The sequence below is a fragment of the Monodelphis domestica genome, chromosome 2 (genome assembly GCF_027887165.1).
Source record: "Monodelphis domestica isolate mMonDom1 chromosome 2, mMonDom1.pri, whole genome shotgun sequence".
Taxonomy (NCBI): domain Eukaryota; kingdom Metazoa; phylum Chordata; class Mammalia; order Didelphimorphia; family Didelphidae; genus Monodelphis; species Monodelphis domestica.
This window is the reverse complement of record NC_077228.1, coordinates 169477957-169494903: the sequence shown is the minus strand read 5'-3', so window position 1 is coordinate 169494903 and position 16947 is coordinate 169477957. Positions and strand designations below refer to the sequence as shown.

The 16947-nt window shown below is 37.6% G+C and overlaps 1 protein-coding gene across 1 annotated transcript in view; it reads left to right on the top strand.

Moving 5' to 3' along the window:
- Positions 1–16947, top strand: part of PRCC (proline rich mitotic checkpoint control factor) — a 38368-nt gene that overhangs the window by 6993 nt on the left and 14428 nt on the right. The window contains exon 2 of the mRNA XM_001367613.4: positions 8588–8635. Coding sequence (XP_001367650.1) covers positions 8588–8635 — 48 coding nt within the window. The remainder of the gene's footprint in view (positions 1–8587; positions 8636–16947) is intronic.

Sequence of the window (16947 nt, the reverse complement as noted above, 5' to 3'; positions counted from 1 at the left end):
TTTATTGTATGCACTTGCTTGTTTGAACCTCCACAAAGGTGTGCAGTGGTTAGAGAATAAGAAGGAAAGCTCACCGAATTCAGAGTAGGGAGATTGTGGTTCAAGCCTTCTTCCAGTTAATTAACATATTTACGAAGAGTCTACTATGTTTTAGGGATTCTGGGACAGACCTAATAAAATAGTCTCTGCTGTCAAGGAGCTCATTCATAACTAGCTACATGGTCATGGGAATAATAATGACAATACCAGCTTCCTAGGGGTATGGTAAGGACAGTGTTTTATGCTGTGTGAAAGTGAGTTGTTATTTCTATAGTAAATTCACAGTTGTTTGCTTCACAAATTTCATGGGCCTCCCCTTTGCCCCCTACTCTGTAGCCAGGTCTCTGTCAAGAGAGCAAGATCCAGGTAGACAGTGTTTGAGTTTGCCTCTAAATGCATTGTAAAGACATATACCTTCAAAGTTATAGAATCATAGACCATTGAGAATTGAAAGGGATCTCAGTGGTCTTTCAAATAGTTCATCTAATACACAAAGAAATTTTTACTGTTCCTAATAAACCATTGTCTAGTCTCGATTTGAAGATCTCCAAGGTGGGGAAACCACCTCTCTTGAGGCAGCCCTTTCCACTTTTGGATAGTTTTAATTGTTAGGAATTTTTTGGGGGGATAACAAACCTGAATTTTCCTCTTTGCAACTTTTATCTCTTAGTCTTGGTTCTGTACCCTTTGAGATCAAACAGAACAAATGTAATCCTTCCTCTATATGCCAGTCCTTCAGATAATTGTAGAGATAGCATATCCTCTTCTAGTGTTCTATTCTCCAGGTTAAACATGCCTAGTTCTTGTTAATAATATCTTATTATGGGGGGGAAGGGGGGGAGCAGCTGGGTGGCTCAGTGGCTTGAGAGCCAGTCCTAGAGATGGGAGGTCCTAAGTTCAAATCTGGCCTCAGACACTTCCCAGCTGTGTGACCCTGGGCAAGTCACTTAACCCCCATTGCTTAGCCCTTACCACTCTTCTGCCTTGGAGCCAATACACAGTATTGACTCCAAGACAAAAGGTAAGGGTTTAAAAAAAAAATCTTATTATCAATGTGTAGATTTGTTGTGACTTCATTCTCTCTTCCTTGAAGTGCTTCTTTTGGCCCAATTCCTTTAGATCCCTATTTTGGGGTGCTTAGAGAATGCAAATTTATTTTGATATTAGTATTAAAAATATTTCCGTATTTTATATAATTTTTGGATAAATTATTTATAATGTTTGCTCCTGTATGCTTTATCTAGTGCTCTTTGCATGTGCATAGCTATTTATCTCTTTATATTTGTTAGGCATACTGATTCTAAAGGCAAATAAAAGTTTTGGGATTATCTGGATTTAGGTCCTCTGCTTCATCATTAATGCAAATAACCAAACTAATGATTTAGGAGTTGGAGTTTATTTGTAAGTTTTTGTTATCTAGGCCAAACCTTTGATTAAATAGAAATAATTAAAAGTTATCTAAAGTTTGGAATTCTAGGTTCCTTAGTACCTACCACAAAATGGAATGAAGGGCAGGGGAGAAAATTAGAGAAAGGAAAAGGGCTATATCAGAGAAGGAAAAAAATAAAAGGTGCATTCTAGAGAACTAAAAGAGAAACTTCAAATTGAGGGGAAAAGACTAGGGTACAATTTCAGGAGATGCCTGAAACCAAATGGCCCCCTCCCAAAAAACACACACACACATATACATATGTACATACATATATACACACACAGAGAAAATTCATTAATTGAGATAACAGCTCAGAGAAATGTAGTTGGGAGTCCTGAGGGTCTGTACTTGGGCCCTTATTTCCTCTTTGGCTCTTGGCCCTGACAGTAGTGATGGTGACTGCTTTTTGGAGAAGATGGCTTAAAGAGCCAGACCTGGAAAGATAAGAGAGGCAGGTCAAGGGGAATGAGTCTCTAGATCTATTTATCCCACTGGACCCAAGCTTAATGGAAAGTGTCTGTTTCCGTTCCTGCTCTACATTCTGGGCTGTTTCTTGTCAGACTTGGCAGCTGGATCTCAAAGTCAGGATTGAGGTTGACTAGGAAGGCTATCTAGTACTTCTGGCCTTGTGGCCTTCTTCAGTTCCCTTTACCTCCCACTTCTCCAGTTCTGATATGGATTTTTGTCACACACATTATTAAAAATCTCTTTTCCACAAGTTTCCACAACTTTCCAACAGGAATACTTTGGCCACTTAATTAAGCTTTTTGACCCTGGACAAATCAACCTTTCTGAGCTTCCGTTTCCTCATCTGTAAATAAGGATAAAAATACTTGTACTGTCTACCCCACAATATAGTTGTGAGGAAAGTTGTCTGTAATTCTTAAAACATTATATATATATGGAAGTTATAGAGATCCTCAGATTTGCTTTGTGACTTAAAAAAAAATACTTTACCTTCTGCTTTAGAATCAAGATTGTGTATTGGTTCCAAGGCAGAAAAACAGTAAGTGATAGGCAATGGGAATTAAATGACACAGGGCCATGTCAGATTTGAACCCCAAACTTCCCATCTCTAGGCCTGGCTCTCACTCCATCTACTTAGCTGCCCCTGTTTGTGACCTTTTAATGTCTGGGCAGTCTAATATCTTTAAAATTGAACTTCCCTCTCCGGTTTAAAAAAAAAAAGGTGGGGGAAGGAGTATTCATGAGAGCACAAGGTAATTTACTATAACAAAATGTTATTTCTCAGTATGATGCTGAGAAAGAGGCAAACACATACATTAGGGTCTATGATTTTATTATATGGAATTGTTTAGGAAATAGTGAACTGATACTGTATTTCTAATAATTGAGTTTAGTAGAAGCTTAAGGCATTCAGAGAAGGTTTGCTGTTATGAAGAGCTCTGGGAATCCTCCCAAATACAAAATGCAGTAGGTTTTATAAGGTCTTTAAAAAAAAATTATTAGCTTGCTTATCAAATTTGAAGATTTTATAAAGCTAGGAAAGAGAACTCATAGGTTGATAGGATTCAAAGATCTTGACAGGTTAGAACTTTGAGTTGAATCTAATAATATAGAATTTAATAAGGATAAAATCATTTGGATTAAAAAAATCAACTTCATAAGTAAGTACATATTGGTATAGGCACGACTAGACAGCGAGTCATCATGGAATTCTCCATGGCTTTGGAATCTGTAGATGTGGGTCTAAGTCCTTCATTTTTCACTTAATTGTGACCCTTAGAAAAGCCAATCTTTTTGAGCCTCAGATATACCTCATCTTTAAAATGATGGAGTTGTAAATGATGTCTGAGGTCACTTCCAACTTTCAAACTATAATCCTGTAATCTGGGAATTTTAGTGGACAGCAAGAATCTTCTGAAACATTGCCAAGAAAGCCAGGGCCCTTAATTCCCCCCCCCCCCCCCCCCAAACCCTTACTTTCTGTCCTAGACTCAATATTAAGTATTGGTTCCAAGGCAGAAGAGCAGTAAGGGCTAGTTGAGTTTAAGTGGCTTGCTCAGGGTGTGTGTCACACAGCAAGGAAGTGTCTGAGGCCAGATTTAAAACCAGGACCTCTCATCTCTAGCTGCCCCAAGCCAATGCCCTCTTAAGTTGCATTGTCCAAGACTTCGTTAGAACATAAGCTTCAGAATTTCTAGAGCAGGCCCATCAAAATGCTGACGATCCCCCCTAGTTTTTCTCATATGAAGATCTTTGAAGATACTGAGGTTGTTTAGCTTTGAGAAGAAAATTATGGTTGTAATTCAGCAGTTTTCAAGTACTTTGAAGGATTGTCCTAGAAGAGGATATTCTGCTTGGTTCTGAAGGGACAGAACTAGGAACAAAGATTCAGACAAATTTTAGCTTGATCTAATAAAAAACTTCCTAATAAGAACTATTCAGAAGTGGGTATGTATGGGCTGCTTAGGAGGTAGTAGGTCATATGCCACTAGAAGTCTTAAAATAGAAGTTATAGAGATCCTCAGACCTAGATAGATATAGAGGCTAGATGACTTCTTACCAGTGAATTTATAAAGGAGAATTTTGTTCAGGTTAAAGTTGAACTAGCTGACTTTGGATGCACCATCTAATTGAAAGTCTATGACTTCTAAACTGTTATAAATTATGGAATAGGTATTATAATAGATTGAATAGTCTTCCATAGTGGACATATATTTTAATTATTTAATTATTTTTATAGTATAGAGAAATTATATAAAATTATTAATTAATTTAATTAATTAGCCTCTGGGGACAGTTTTTTGTGTGATAGGCATTTTTGTTATAAGCACTGGAAAAAAGAACATATCTCTAATTGTATAATGTTGTTCCAAATGTTAATACATTTGCCTTTGAATGCCACTTAAAACTTGTTTGGATAGCCTGTGTTCAGTTTAAGGTATTAATAGTGTGTTAACCCTATTAATCTCTTGGGGTAGGAGATTATCAGAATGAGAAAGCTGTGAGGGTAGCCAGAAACCAGTCAGAATGAGGCAGAGAGAGAAAATTATGAAAGAATTGAGGATTTGAGGTTTGATTATTTATGAAATATTAGAAAAAAGTAACTTTTTTTTTTGTCAGGTAGAAGGGGGTTATGTATATGTTTTTTTAAGTAGATGACTGGGGCTGATTCAGGATATAGTTAGCTCAGCAAAGCAGTTCTTAGTTGTTGGTTACTTTATGCAGTTATCTGCTATGTACTGATTACTATTGTGAAGAAATATTAAACCAGGATATAAAATTCCTGCTGTAAAAGCAAGGGTGTGGGGCCAAGAATGCCTTTGTGCAAATAAATGTTAGGAAGTTTCTCTAAATTTCTCTTCGGATTGGAGATTTGGCTCTACCAAAAGTAGAGCCACATTTTATAAAAGTAGGGAGATTAAGGGGATGACTTGGTGACTTAATCCAAACCATTAAACTTGATTTTCTCTAGGCCCTCTGGGAATCTTTAACACCTCTTAGTTTCTGTGGTTGGAGATCTAACCTGGAGGGGAAATGAATTTCTCCAGTGGCTTTGACCTTTAATACTCTACCGGAAAGTAGTTAACATACCACTTATCCCTGTGGATTCTTTCTGCTTTCTGGTTGTATATATTCCTTCTTTTTTAAGTGGTTTATGTTTCCTGGGTGAGATTGTGGGCCAGTCCCTATTGATCTTTCTAGTGGTCAGATTTATTGAAGCAAGTATTAGATAGAGACTATCTGTTCATCTCTAGCAAGGACCAGATGAGAGGATGTAGGAGGATGCAGTGTGGTTAAATAATAAGAGGACTTGCTAGTAATATTCAGGTTACTGAGATAAATTACCAACAAAAGTTGACACATTTGGCACCATTGGCCTATGATACTCTGTTCTCCTTTTTAGTTCTGTCAGCCTTTCCACTCTTGAATGTGCATGTGGAATATGTTTTGCTTTGCCCTTTTCTCTTTCTGTGTACTTCACTATTTTATTTGAAACCTTATCTATTCCCATATATTCATTTATTTCTTTACAGATTATTCCCAACTGCCTGCTGAATATCTACCCAGATGTTCCCCAGCTAGGCAGGGCTGAACTTACTATCATCTTTTCTCCAACTTCCCCTTTTTGATTGGCTAGCATCATTTTCCATGGCATTCAAACTTGAAATTTATGAGGTATCAATGACTCCTCTGTCTTTCACTCTTTGCATCTTTTCAGTTACTAAAGTCCTTATGATTCGTCTACCCCCATATTTCCTCTCCTCTCATGTTGCCCACACCAGACCATCTTCATTTCTCATTTACACTTTGTAATAGTGTTCTAACTGCTTTTCCTGCTTCTAGCCTTTAGTCCCAGGGGTTTTAATCTCTTTTGTGTCATTGTTCCCCTTTGGCAATCTGGCAAAGCTAGTGATCCCTTCTTAGAATGTTTTTAAATGCATAAAATGAAATACATAAAATTACAAAGAAAGCAATCATCGGAATGCAATTAAAGGATTTTAAAAGTTCAAAAATCCCAGGTTAAGAATGCATGCTCTAGTTTTTCCATTCCATCCATTTAGCTCTTCAAAGTTTCCAATAATCTCTCATTTACTAAATCTAATGACTTTTTCCCAATCTTCATCCTTCTTAGACCTCACCCTTTTGTTATATCAGCCATCTTCTTCTCCTACTTTATTCTTTTTAATTTTCTGTGACATTACTCTATCCTGGCTCTTTTCCTGCCTATAGAACCACTCCTTCCTCTCCTTTGTTGGCTTTTCATCCAAGTTAGCCCTTACTTGATTTTATCAGCTACTATAGATTAAATTATCATCTCAGCTAATGATTCTTTTTTTTTTTTTAATAATAACCCTTACCTTCCACCTTAGAATCAATACTGTGTATTGGTTCTAAGGCAGAAGAGCAGTAAAGGCTAGGCAATGGGAGTTAAATGACTTGCCCAGGGTCACATAGTGAGGAAGACTCTGAGGTCACATTTGAACTCAGGACCTCCTGTCTCTAGGCCTGGCTCTCTATCCACTGATACACCTCCCTGCTCCCACTCTGCTAATGATTCTTAAACCTACTTCCTCATCCCAACCCCTATTCTGTCCTTCAGTCTTTCATCTTCAACTGTTTATTGGACATCTTGAACTGGATGGCCAGTGGACATCTTAAATTACATATGTCCAAAATGGAACCCATTTTTCCTACCCTCCCTCTAAAGTGTAGAGGTTTAGAGTCTAAACCTTCTCTTCCTAACTTCCCTATTACTCTCAAAGGAACCACTATCTTCCCAGTTAACCTGACTCTTAATCTAGGTGTCATCCTTGATTCCACACCCTTAGCCAATCAGTAGCCCAGCCCTTCTGATTTTTTTTATCTTTGCCTCATCTCTAGTGTATACCCCTTTCTGGCCTCTGGCACTGCCTCCACCCTGAGGCAGGCCCTTATCTCTTTTTTGATTGGACCATTGCAGTAGTCTGCTGATTGGTCTTCTTGACTCCCCACTCAGCCTTTTTTTTTCCATAGAGCTCTCAAATTGTCTATGCTTTAGCATAGGTCTTTGATTGTTACCTTTCCCTAACCCTACCTGCCCCAATTAAATAAACTCCAGTAGTAGCTCCCTGTTACTTTCAGAATTAGATATCAAATCCTCTGTTTACCATTCAAAGCCCTTCAGGACCTGCTCTTTTTCTCTCTTCCCCCCCTCCCCCCCATTTTAGCAGTCTTCCAGCTTGTTTTATTCACCCCTCAGTACTCTTCCATTAATGACATCAACTTTTTTGCTATTCTCTGCATAAGACCTTTCCTCATTCACTCCAAATATTTTAATTGGCTGGTTTTTATGCCTAGAATTTTCTCCCTCCTCTTGACTTTGCCTCCTGATTTTTCTGACCTCCTTCAAATTCCACCTTCTATAGGAAGAAGCCTTTACCAGCCCACTTTAGTGATAGTGCTTTTCTTCTGTTGATCTTCTCTATTTTACCCTGAGAGCACATTTCCCCCATTATAGACTGTGAGGTCTTTGAGAAGCAGAGACTATTTTTTACTTTTCTTTGTATCCCCAGTGCTAAGCATAGCACATAGTACATTCCTAATAAATGGTTATTGACCAACTTACTTTAGCTGCTCCAAGAAATTTCCCTAAAGAATAAAAGATTGTGTCATTTCCTTGCTCAAAAAATTTGGTGCCTTCCTGTTCATAATATAGAATATAGATCTTTAGTTTGGCATTTAAGGCCTGCTATAATTTTCCCTTCATTTTACTTTAAAAAAACAAACAAACCTCTTATCTTTAATATTAGAATCAATACTAAGTATTGTTTCCAAGGCAGAAGAGCAGTAAGAGGTAGGCAGTGGGGGGGTTAAGTGACTTGCCCAGGGTAACACAACTAATGTAGTGCCTGAGGCCAGATTTGAACCCAGCATCTCCCATCTCCAGGCTTGGCTCTCTATCGATTTAGGTACCTATCTGCTTCCAGTTTACTTTTGTAGACTTATTTTGTATTATTCCTATATATGAACTCTATGTCCCAACCCATTTGGGCTTCCAGTCTTAAAATCCCTTCTGCTTTCATGCATTAATTCAGCCTGCTCTCCCAGTTCCTGGACATACTCCTTCCATGTGTTTATCTGTTGAAATCAACTCTTACAAGTCTCTGCTTAGATACCACTTCTTTCCAGAGTTTTTGCTGATTCTCTTCTTTTCTCCTCGGAATATTCTTATCTTTTTTATTTTCTTAAAGAACTTTGGATCTCTTCTTTTTCTCCACACTTTACCTCATTTTTTTTTCTTATTTCTGTATTTATTAAACTCAACAAGTTAGGAACTGCCTTTTTTTCAATGCATTTTAAGTGGCTATCATGGTTCTTTTCACATAGATAATTAATTTTCATTGAACTGATAAGTGAAAAATATTTATTTTTGTATTCCCAGTGTCTGACACAGTTCCCATACAAAATATGTGCTTAACAAATATTTGTTGAATTGAATTATAACTCCTTTGAGAAGAGAGAAGGTTTTTCTGTCTCTTATTCCTAGACTGGTGTGGGGGAAGGAATGGAAGACTCTCCTAATTTGCGATTTGTTTTTTTTCCCCTTATATAAGTCATCCATTCCCCCCATCCCCAAATGGAACTTAATTCTGTTTCTTTTTTTCTCAGTCAGATTCAGAGGAAGAGGAACCTACAAAGAAGAAAACTGTCCTTCAGGTAATTGTTTATTCATTATGAAATAATTTTAGCTCTTCTTCAACTTCATGTTGTATCCTAGAAGTCCAGATTCTAGCAGTTTCCAAAGTAGGCTCTAGGTAATTCTTAGTTTGGGGGAGGATTGATTATTTTGTATGGATTATTTAGGTCCCTCCCGCCTCTATATTATTCCTTGGGTTTGATGCTTTCCCAATTCCTTATGTCTATTGAGGGATAAGTAGGAGTAGATAAAGGAGAAGAAACTCAAAGAAGTCGGTTTTTGGACTTTATACCTCAGGCCCAGGGATTTTGTGGAGAAAAGAGATAGAAGTGGTTGTTAATGGTTTTGAATTATCTAGTCTTTCCCTGTCCCTTTAACCTATAAAATAAACTTATATTTACTTGTTGCTTGTGTTCTCAAAGGGTAGCAAGTCGAGAGTTCGTGATTATGCTCTCCATGAGGTTACTACAGAATAGAAGATCTAATTAGGGGCATAGAAGAGTTTTAGAATTGGTCTACCTCTTCAATTTTATAAACGAATTAGCTCTGATTCAGAAGATGGTCATCTTAGCCTAGACTAAAATCCAGACTGGGGGATGAAGAGAAGAAAGTGTAATAGTCTATTGGCAATTGCTTCTTGACTCATCTCCAAATTTTAATTTTAAGTGTTTGTCTAAGTGTGCTCAATATTTGTTGATACCAGTAATCTATTTCCTCTTGCCTAGTAAAAAGCCTTTTAAATCAAAATGCTCTCAATTCTACATTTCACTAAAGGCAGGTGTGTGAGGCAGACTACAGGTGTTGGTATACTTCTGAAAGATGATGATGTTCAGAACAAGTATGGAATGATTGTGTGAGGAGGAATTAAGCCCAGAGTTTGTGGGGGATGGGGAAGCTGAACAGCTTTTTAGCTTCTCTAGAGTTGAGACTTTACATTGGGGTTTCATTATTTGGTATGAAGGATTGTCTCATGAGCAGGTACACACTTAAAGTTCTGTTTGGAAAGACCAGTGGGCGTGGAGTTTGGAAGATCCAGGTTCAGGTTCCAGTGCTGCCATTTACTATTCTTGAAACTGTAGGCAAGTCATGTAACTTCTTAGCCTCAGTTTCCTTATGTGAAGTGAAAATAATGCCATTTGCATTATCTACCTCAAAGATCTTGTGAAAATAACTTTAAAGTTCATTATAAAATGCCACATACATATCAATTGCTGATATTATTCAAATGTAAATATTAAAACATATTAGGTAGAAATGAATATTGAATTATTCATTCCATTACAGTCTTCTTTGACTAGTTCTTTTGGTATGATGTTTAGTGTTATTAGGCATTTTGATAATGACTTTTTTGTGATGACGTCCTATAGATTCCCAAATGGCAAGACCTCTTCTCAGCTACTTGAATCCCTGATCTCAAGGCTTGAGGGAGGATGGGGAATCTTCATCCTGTCTTAAGTGTTTTCATCCTTTGGCAGGATGAATTTTTTGATATATGGAGTGGGTTGGACTCTTGGAAACAGGTAGGAATGGGCTTGTGCTGTTTGTTGCTCATTAAATATCAGAGCTGGGAGCCCTTATTCTAAAGCTACTGCTTTTTTCACTGTATCCAACTGTATCTCATAAAGCAATATGGCTTCATGTAAGTCTTAGAATATCATCAAGGTTCCCCCACAAGCTAATAGTTAGAAAGGGAGAGAATCCTGGAGGTGGCAACCTCTGGTGGTTTTGGTGTGGAGCTCTAGCATAGGAGGCTAGGAATCCTGGGTTCCCTCTTAACCCTTAAGCTCTTGTTTCAAAGTTGTTGATTTTTAGCTGAACTGGTTAAATGAATAGTGAAATCTATAGGCTGCCAAGCTCTTTATCCTGAAGCTTTGATCCTTGAGGCAGGATACCATGAAAAGAATCCTTTTGACATAGTAATTAATAGTTTTTGGAGAATCCAAAACTAATTTTTGCCCACTTAGCCTGTATGAGCAAAAAAGAATCATTCAAGGGATCGAAAATTAACTGTGGAGAGAATGTAAACAAGTATAGTAGCATTCATAAGGAGCCCAAGCTGGGGGTCCAAACCAATTACAATTGCTGAACTGTTTTATCATCACTTGAGTTTTTTTAAGCCCTTACCTTCCATCTTAGAGTCAATACTATGTATTAGTTCCAGGGCAGAAGAGTGGTAAGGGCTAGGCAATGGGGGTTAAGTGACTTGTCACAAGCTAGGAAGTGTCACACTTGATTGATTTTTAAGCTGATTACTCCCTGACATGTTTCTTATCCATTAGGTGGAAAGGCCCACCCCTGAAATCCAGGAATTTTTCCTTCCCTTCTCCATGGTCAGCAGCAATAAGCATTCTTTCTTCCTACTAATTTCCCCCTAATTACATGTAGATACAGTTTTTAGCATTAATTTTCTCACATTTAGCAACAAGCATTCTTAACCCCTTCCTCAGCTCCTATATTGATCACAATTTTTTAAAATTCTTACCTTTGGTCTTTGAATCAATACTAAGTATCAGTTCCAAGGCAGAAGGGCTAGTTAATTAGGGTTAAGTGATTTCCCAGGGTCACACAGCAAGGAATTTTGATCACAACATTTTGAGGAAATAAAAAACAATAAGTTTAGTTAGTCAGTAAGCATTTTTTAATGCTTATTATGTGCATAGCACTGTGCTCCAAAAAAGATTTTAGACAGTAACCATGACATATAGTGGAAAGAGTACTGGATTTAGAGCCAGCAGATCCAGGCAGATCCAAACTAATTTGATCCAGATCAAATTAGAGCTCAGAAATCTACTACTGTGAAACCCTGGGCAACTCAGTCTATTTCAATGAGCCTTACTCATTAATGTATATATGAAAAGTAGAGCATGGTAATCACTTACACTGCCTACTGGTGTTTTATAAACCTTAAAGCATTATACAGATATATGAACTGTTAAACTTTTAGATAACTAGGCAGGAGGAATTCTTTGCACCCAGTATGTCAAACACATAAAAATGGTTATATTTTTATGGAAGAGAAGCCTAGATTTAAGGTGAGAAGTTATAGATGGAAAAAGTTGTTTATGGCTCATATTTAAAAAATTTTAATTTTAAAATTCTGAACTTAGTAAATATCAAATAAGATGATCATTTCCATGTACAAAACACAAAAGAAAAGAATTGCAGAAGCAGCTGTGAACATGTACAACATACAGCTTGCTTCTCCCTTCAAGTGTAGAGCAAATGCAACATTATTATTTTCAGTTCTGTTTATCCATATTTCTTACTGACCTTTCTTGTTTTCTTTGGTACATTTAGAAAGTATTTTAATAACCTTTTTTCTTTTTTTCCCCTCACTTTGGTAACACTGTCACAAGTGATGCCTTCCTCCTCTTATTAAAAAAAAAAGACAAAACCTTTTTTATCAAATATGCATATATTTATGGTCAAGTAAAACATATCCCCATACTGATAGTGTCAAAAATATGACTCATTCTGCACTTCAAATTCATCACTTCCCTTTTCAGGAGGCAGGCAGCATATCACTATTTCTTTATAATCATGATTGATTATCATTAATCATTCTTTTTTTTCTTTTAAACCCTTACCTTCCACCTTAGAATCAATACAATGTATTGGCTCCAAGGCAGAAGAGTGGTAAGGGCTAGGCAATGGGGGTCAAGTGATTTGCCCAGGGTCACACAGCTGGGAAGTGTCTGAGGCCAGATTTGAACCTAGGACCTCCCGTCTCTAGGCCTAGCTCTCAATCCACTGAGCTACCCAGCTGCCCCCTCATTAATCATTCTTAATTAATCAGAATTCTTAAGTCTTCCATACTTGTTTTTTACAGTGTTGTTTTTTATAGAAATTGATATTCAGATTCTGCTCATTTTGCTTACAGTTCTCCCTATTTATCTGAAACCATATATTTTGCCATTTTTTAAGGCACAATGTATTTCATCACATGCGTATACTATGATTTGTTTGGCTATTCCCTAGTTGATGGCAACCCCCTTAGTTCCCACTGCTTTGCCACTACAAAAAAAACTACTATAAATATTTTTGTCACCCCCAATCTTCTTCTTTAAAAGCCTCATTCATGACAAGGTAGAACCAGAAAAAACCATCCTTCAGTTAGACCAGGAGAGCTTTCTGGAAGAAGTAGACTTTTAAGAGCTGTTGAGGTGATGTCAGAGATTACCTTAGAAGTTATTTCAAGCACAAATTTCACTTTAGCAGATGGCAGGAACAATATTTCCTGAGGTCCAGTCTAGTGTCATGAACTGCCTTGTGGATCTTTATCTTCATTTTCTGTTTGCATCTTAAACCCAACATATTTATAATGGAACTCATCTTTTTTCACCTAAAATCTTCATCTCTAGATTTTGTGTCAAGTACTCCTATCCTTCCAGTCAGGTTCACAGCCTAGTCATTCTTGACTTGTTTCTCTTTTACTCCTCCCATTCAGTCATTTGCCAACTCATATGGAGTCTCATCTCCATTGCATCTCTTGAATCTATCCCATTTACTCCATTCACCCTGATTTTTAGGCCCTCATCACCTTTCACCTGTACTATTGAAGTAGCCTCCTGATTGGTCTTCCTGTTTTTAGTCTCTTCTCTTTATAACTCACCCTTCATAGATAATTGCTAAAAAAACCAAAACAAATCTTTCTCTAGCAAAGGTCTGAACATTTCATGCCCCCTTGTCAAGTGTTTTCTTATTTATTGCCTCTGAGATAAAATATAAACTCCTTAGCTCAAATATGCTTGAGAAATCTGATATTTTATATATTTGTATATGTGTGTGTATATATATATATATATATATATATATATATATATATGTAAAACATAAATACACATACACACAGTTTATCCCTAATGGATAGGTGGTCAAAGAATATCAATAAAAACTATTTCAATAACTGTTAACCATAGGAAAGACTGTTATAAATCAGCAAAAAAGAGAACTATAAATCAAAGCAATGCTTACTCAGAAAATTTTCAAAGATGACAAAAGATGGAAATATGTTGGAGGGACAGTGGAAGGAAAGACAAACTATTTGATAAGAGTTGTAGATTGGTCTAACCTTTCTGGAAAGCAAGACCTAGTTATGTTAGGAAATTGACATTAGTGGCTATATCCTTCGAGCCAGAACTGCTCAGCATATATGTTAGGGTCAAAGATAGAAAGATCTCAAAACTAATTTATTCATAATTGACTTTTTTGTAATAGCAGAGACCTAGAAACAATGTAAATGGTCGTTTATGGGGGAGGACTAAACAAATTTTGGTATGTGAATGTGATAAAATAAGGCTTAGATTAATTATAGATGTTACATTATATAAGAAATGGTGAATTTTGGGGGCAGCTGGGTAGCTCAGTGGATTGAGAGCTAGGCCTAGAGACGGGAGGTCCTAGGTTCAAATCTGGCCTCAGACACTTCCCAGCTGTGTGACCCTGGGCAATGTGTGACCCTGGGCAAGTCACTTGACCCCCATTGCCTAGCCCTTACCACTCTTTTGCCTTGGAGCCAATACATAGTATTGATTCTAAGGTGGAAGGTAAGGGTTAAAAAAAAAAAGAAATGGTGAATTTGAAGAATAGAGAAGTAGGGAAAAAAATGAACTGACACAAAGTGAGATAAATAGAATTAAGAAAAGAATCTACACAAAGACTACAACAGTAGAAAACAGAAAAAACCACCACCATGAAAATCAGAACTGAATACTGATTAGCCCCAAAGAAGAAATGATAATGCAACTCTCTCCTTTGCAGAGGTTGGGGACAGTCAATGTAGAGTACTGCATCTGATACTGGACCCTAATTGTGCTGGGCCTATCCAGAGGCTCTGGTTTTTTTTTTTTATCCTTACCTTTTATCTTGGAATCAATACTGTGTATTGGTTCCAAGGCAGAAGAGTGGTAAGGGCTAGGCAATGGGGGTCAAGTGACTTGCCCAGGGTCACACAGCTGGGAAGTGTCTGAGGCCATATTTGAACCCAGGACCTCCCATCTCTAGGCCTGGCTCAATCCACTGAGCTACCCAGCTGCCCCCCAGAGGCTCTGTTCTTAAGATTTCTTTTCTCTTTAACTCTCTCCCTTTTTGACCATACCAACTCCATTGGGTTAAATTAACATTTCTGTGTAGATTACTCCCTAGTTTATACATCCAGTTCTAGAATCTCTCCTGGGCTCTAGTCCTACACCATGAACTACCCATTGGACATTTTATTTTATTGGTTGATTTAGGATGTTTATTGGCAAATGAAAATTGTAAGAAAAATGTAAACTGCCACCTGTGATGACATTTGATCCCAAGAATTCCCAACCCCCAAGTATAATTTGGTATGTCACAACATATTAGCTTCAGAAATAAGGAAGGGAGGGAAATTGCTTCTTTGGATAACTGGTGGATTTTATTGAAAGACTAGTGAGGTGCTACTGGCTGCTTCCTGGTATAGGATTAAGTGACCTCTAATGATAACTCACTGGATAAAAGTGACCAAAGATTTGTGATGAGTATGGTCTACAGAAAGAAATCCTTGAAATCTGGAGAACCAATTGGATGGAAACATTCTCAGTCCTCCAGATTGTTGAGGAAAACTGGACAGTCATGGCTGCCAAAGTTTCAAGAGGCATCAGTACAGGGTGAGGAAGTCAATGGTAACAATCCCCCCACCCTCTTGGGCATCAGAACAGCCACATAAGGTAATATAAGTATAGCCCCTCCTCATAAAAGAACAGTTCACAAAGAGAGGACTTTTCCTTGGTTTCACACAAATTATTTTGCCAGTCAGACTTAAGCTTCATCTTCTGTCTGTCTTAAAATAAACTTCCATGTTATTTTTGTATTTTCAGCTGCCTCAGTTTCTCTTTCTCACACATGACCATGGATAAGATATATAACAAAAATAGTTTTAGTAAAATTTTGGCATCGGGGCTGCAAAGCCAAAATTTGGCAGTCAGTTCTCTTACTCTTCCTGTTAACTTGAAGCCCAGCTGTTTATATTATCCTCAGAATAGACCAAATGCACTCCTTGCAATTCTTGTGCCTGTCCTTTGACTCCTATATTGTGGAGTGTGTGTTTCCTTTAAGACATCCTTAAATATCACATTAGATTTGGCCTCTTGCTCTTTCTGAGCTTCATGCCATCTGCAAATTGGACATGTGTTTTGTTTAGGCTATCATTCATTCTGCCCAGGTGGATGTCAGAAATGTCAGAAAGCAGACAATGAAAGAAAGATCCTTGTTTGCACTCTATTGGAGACTATTTTTCTCTTGGGGCTTCCTCTGACTCCCTTATTTCCTGCTTCTGATGTGGGAGCCAAAATCATGGAACATGAAAGTTTAGAGCCTTAGAAGGTATCTGAGCATTGAGGGTTTCATAATAAATGCCTGGCATCACATACAGTTCTCTTTCTTTGTCCTTATATAAGGACAGGGTCATATTTATTGATGATTATCAACTTCATGCAATAATAATTTTTTAAAAACAGAGCTTCTACGGCAGCTATCCTAGTCATTGGAAGCATGGAAAGGTGGGAAATGCCCCATTACACATTTTAAATTGTGTGTCCCAATGTAAGATTTAAAATTAGGTTTGACTCAACACGAGAGTTATAAAAGTGACATTGGGGTTGCCGTTTATAAACTATTAGTCCTTAAGTCAAAAAAATGACTTGCTTTTATTTACAAGTTAGAGATATTGAAAGTAGGAAATGTAGGAAGGAGATAGAGCCTTGTCTAGCCTAATAGCCTAAATGCTGATCTGATGAAGTCCGACTCAGCCCCTGGCAAGGGCTCCCTGATATCCACATGGAAGTCTTGGTGGCATCTTCAGCCAGAAATCCATCAACACAAGCCTTTTCCTTCAGCCTGAGTCACTCACCCAACAAACCTCTCCAGAGTAGAAAGCTCCAGTTAAGGATGAGTGTAGGACAACGTGACTGCTTCCAAGAGTCCTACTAGACCTCAAAGCTTAAGAGTGTCCCACCAAGTACAACCAATAGAGGGTCTCCTTGCTGAAGAACCAAGGAAGTAAAGAGAACATCTTGTCCTTCCATCTTGTCTTTTATAGTCCTTTTTCCACAAGCCCAAGGCGGGGGAAGTGCTTGTAACCTTTGGGGTTATGAACTGGTAAGTGACTTGTGAGCTCTCTTACTTGATGGTTAGCTAGGTACTAAGTAGAGGTACTTCAAGTTTTTGATTCGATTAACTTAAAATAGACCATGGGAGAGTTAATTCTATTTTCACATCACAGATGTCCCAAACCTGGCATATCCAAAACAAAACTCAGTATCTTTCCTCTAAAACCCATCCTTCTTCCAAACATCTTTTTCTGTTGAGG